Here is a 3,733-nt window from a genome sequence, read left to right as displayed (position 1 = left end):
GGCTGTGGGACTGTGAAAGAGGGTCTGTTAACACCAAGTGATTGATTTGCCAGTAAAGGTTGGCTTTATTTTCCCCACCAGCCCCTCTGCTACGCTGCCTGCTGAGGGCTTTTGTGGGGCGCGGCGTAACTGGTATCGGGTTTGGGGTTGAATGATTACCAGCTTAACTAGAGCCGTGGTTCATAAGATATGGCTATAATTAGGTCCTGTTTGTTAAATTCCAGTTCAGCTCCCAGTCCTGGCCGTGGGAATGGACTTTGGGTCTTTTTCAGGATTGCTGTTAGTCTCCCCGGTAAAGAGCATCGGGAAGCGGTGCCTTTGCTCCTCTCCTCGCTGCTGGAGCCCGTGGGCTGTCCTCTCTCTCGCAGGGGCTGCTGAGCTGTCATGGGGAACACCACCAGCGAGCGAGTGTCTGGGGAGCGCCATGGCTCCAAGTCCCACCGTTCTGATGGCTCCGGTGCCTCCCACCCCACCAAGGAGCACCCGCACAAGATCATGGTGGGCAGCACCGACGACCCCAGTGTTTTCAGCTCCCATGACTCCAAGGTAGGGGCTGGCTGCTGCCTTCCCTGTCCTCCTCTCTGGGGCTTCAGCTCACTGGCTGTGCAGGGCTGTTTTCCCAACCCTGTGAGGGGTCTGTGGAGAGCTCGGGGGCTGGAGGAGCTCTGTGATGTGCTTCTCTGGGCTGGTAGAGGTCAGGGGAAAGTGAACGTGATCGTGGTTGTCTCTGTGTCTCAGTCAGGCTCTGGTTCTCATTGCTCAGATTCCTGGGGATAAGGAGTTTGTGTCATGGCAGCCAGATCTGGAGGAGTCAGTGAAGCCATCCCAGCAGGCTCGTCCTACTGTCATCCGCTGGGCCGATGGAGGCAAAGAGGTCTTCATCTCCGGATCGTTCAACAACTGGAGCACCAAGATCCCACTCATCAAGAGGTAGCCGGTCCCTCAGGTCACTCTGTGTTCCCCTCTGCTCCATCTCAGGGAGTGTTTTCCCTCCTCTGAGCTGGTTGCTCTTCCCTTTGCTCAGTTGTGGCTTTGCTCAGTTCACCCAAGCTGCAGAGTCTGCGCACAGGTTTGTAGTCAGCATCTTCCCTGGGCGGTGCTGCCGTGGGAGGCTGTGAAATAGAGGGTCAGGATGGGATGGGACACTTTGCTCGCCCAGCTGGATGTCACGCAGCAGCTGGCACTGGCAGCAGAGCCCCGCCTAGGTATGCAGCAGTCCTCTGGACACTGTCAGCTCTTCCCTTGGCGGGGAGTTGTTTCCCCAGCGGGAGTTGTTTCTTTGTCCCTCACATGTCTTCCTGCCCTGACGGTGTTCTTGCTGTTCCACAACACATCTGTCATTTCTGTGGGAACAGTGGAGGACTCTGGGCGTAATCCCAGTGAATCATCTGGAATGGGTTTATCTCGGCTGCCGCCCTCACAAACAGAGCCGCTGCCCTTGCTGCCCCCCTCCTGCGGTGCCAGTCGACTTTCCCTGGGCAGGGGGGCTCCTGCGCCCCTTGCAGCTGGAGTCCCTGGGGTTTGAGCCACCCTAGTGCTCTGAACAGTAACACCTGTCGCGTCCGTGCTGCAGCTCAAGGGCGATGAGCAAGCCTAACCCTGCATGGAGGTGTTGGGGTAGAGGGGCTGGGCAGTGCCCGCAAAAAGCACTGTTTTCTGGGCCCCCATGGCAGCGCAGTGTCTGGAGCAGCAGCGGGGTGATGCTGCTGCACCTCTGCTCTCTCCCCACAGCCACAATGACTTTGTTGCTATCCTGGACCTCCCAGAAGGAGAGCACCAGTACAAATTCTTTGTGGATGGCCAGTGGGTCCATGACCCATCTGAGGTAATGCTCCAAGCTTTATCCTTCTGCAGGGACTAGACATGATGTAACTGCAGCGGCAGGGGAACAGCAAGAGCAGAGGGTGTCTGCCAAAAGAAAAGGGCCTCCTCCATCCCACGAGTCCTTTCGGAGGCTCTGGGCTTGGATACACTGGGCGGGGGGGGAGGGTAGTGCTGGGGAGGTACCAAGGGGCAGGGGAACACCTGAAGTCCCACTGAGAATTGGTGACATGGCAAGATGGGCCATGTAACCACAGGGCTCTCCTCTGGGAAGGAGAGGACGCTAACACATTGGCAGGTAGGAGGGTGGAAGATGAAAATAGGAGCCTGGGAGCAAAGGGAAATCCTCCCAGGGTAAACAGCAGAGCTCTGGAAGCATAGAGCAGAGCTAGTTGCCAGCCACCTGTGCCCTGAGGTAATGGTGCAGCAAAGACAGCTTAGACCAGGAGGATCTAGGAAGCTTTGAGCGTGCTTCACTTGGAGATGAACATAGGAAGACTCTTACCTCAGTTCTCTCCAGCCCGTGGTCACCAGCCAGATGGGGACGATTAACAACCTGATTCACGTCAAGAAGTCTGACTTTGAGGTGTTCGACGCTTTGAAGGTGGATTCCCTGGAGAGCTCAGAAACCTCAGGTCGGGGTGAGTTTTTGTGGCATTGCAGCTTTGCATGTGCTGTTTTCCACCTCCTCTGCTCTGAGACTTGCTGCCCTGGGGGTGAACAGACGCCCTGAGCAGAGTCATGGGCCTACACCCGGGAAGAGTAGAGTCTGGCAGCGTGTCCTCAGCAGCCCACAGCTGAGGCCTCATCTCTCTGGAGGGGCTGTGCTGGTGTAACTTCTGTGCTAGCACTGTCCCGGAGCAGGGCAGTGCCTGTGTGCGGCTGAGGCAGCCGTTTCAGACTGGTGAACGCCGGGAACATCAGCCCTTTCTGTCTGCTCAACTGTGAGTAAGTCATCTGATCTGGGGTAGAAGCTAGGCAAGAGCAGGACCCAGGTTATTTTCAGCAGCTACTCTTAGTTTTCCTGCCAAGGTAGTTTGTACTAGTCCCAGCACATCGGAAACCTCCCTCTCCTCTCGTGTTGCAGCAGTGGGTTAGGTTACCGCGCAGGCACCAGCAGTGCTGGCTCGCTCTGTGATGCTGGCAGGTAGCTCAGTCGTGTTTCAGTCCAGGGTGCTCCGAGTGTGGCCTGCTGTCCCCGGAACAAACCCTGTCTCAGACAGAGCTCAGCTCCACATCCTTGCCCAGCCTGGGCAGGAGATACTTCGCTGGAAAGAAGCCAGCAAGCAGCAGCAGGTCCTGGGAGGTGGAGCCCTCCTGGGTGCTGGTTGTTCCTAAACGATCAGGTCAGACACATCCAGGAGGTACAGTCCAGCTTCCAGTGACCACAAGCTTCCATGGTCCCTCACATGGCTTGAGCAGCTGTTCAGTCCAAACGTCCTGCTCTCCCCCTCGTTCCCCCTCGTCAGACAGTCCCGCAGCACCCAGAGTGTGCAGGCGCGCTGCTTGCTGTACCGCTGCTGCAAGGGCGACAGCTCTAGGCAAGCCAGCTGCTTGCCACGGGGAGAGGGACCCAGCTGTGCCCTGAGGTGTGTGCGGGGGGTCTTGGGGTGGGTACCACCGGGTGCTCGTGTGGGTCAGTGCATGAACCAGCTTACAGCCCTTCCCGAAAGCGCCCGGAGCTCGCCTGGCTGCTGGTTCCGCTGTGAAAAGGCTGAGCTGTTGCTGTGGCTCCTGGAAGATGTTTGTGCCTGAAAGATGCTGCGGGGTCCTTCTCAGCTTCTTGGGAACGCTCTGTGCTCACCAGTCCTGCTTTAACCATTTCATGTCTCCTCCTTTCTCCTCTCTCCAGACTTATCAAGCTCACCACCTGGACCATACGGCCAAGAGATGTACGTGTACCGTCCCGAGG

The 3,733-nt window shown here is 57.4% G+C and overlaps 1 protein-coding gene across 2 annotated transcripts in view; it reads left to right on the top strand.

Moving 5' to 3' along the window:
• The first annotated feature begins 364 nt into the window (after window positions 1-364).
• The window catches only part of PRKAB2 (protein kinase, AMP-activated, beta 2 non-catalytic subunit), a 4,521-nt gene continuing 1,152 nt past the window's right edge, over window positions 365-3,733 (top strand). The window contains exons 1-5 of one of the 2 annotated variants that reach the window (XM_010141256.1): window positions 365-546; window positions 764-930; window positions 1,732-1,825; window positions 2,342-2,456; window positions 3,674-3,732. In XM_010141256.1, the coding sequence (XP_010139558.1) occupies window positions 385-546; window positions 764-930; window positions 1,732-1,825; window positions 2,342-2,456; window positions 3,674-3,732 (597 nt within the window). In that variant the 5' untranslated portion in view covers window positions 365-384. Of the gene's footprint in view, window positions 547-763; window positions 931-1,731; window positions 1,826-2,341; window positions 2,463-3,673; window position 3,733 lie in introns of both variants that reach the window. The other variant, XM_010141255.1, reaches the window with a different exon arrangement.

The sequence above is a fragment of the Buceros rhinoceros genome, unplaced genomic scaffold (assembly GCF_000710305.1).
Source record: "Buceros rhinoceros silvestris isolate BGI_N320 unplaced genomic scaffold, ASM71030v1 scaffold33118, whole genome shotgun sequence".
In the NCBI taxonomy this organism is placed as follows: Eukaryota; Metazoa; Chordata; class Aves; order Bucerotiformes; family Bucerotidae; genus Buceros; species Buceros rhinoceros.
Note: the sequence above shows the minus strand (reverse complement) of the source record. Positions and strands in the feature narration are given on the sequence as shown.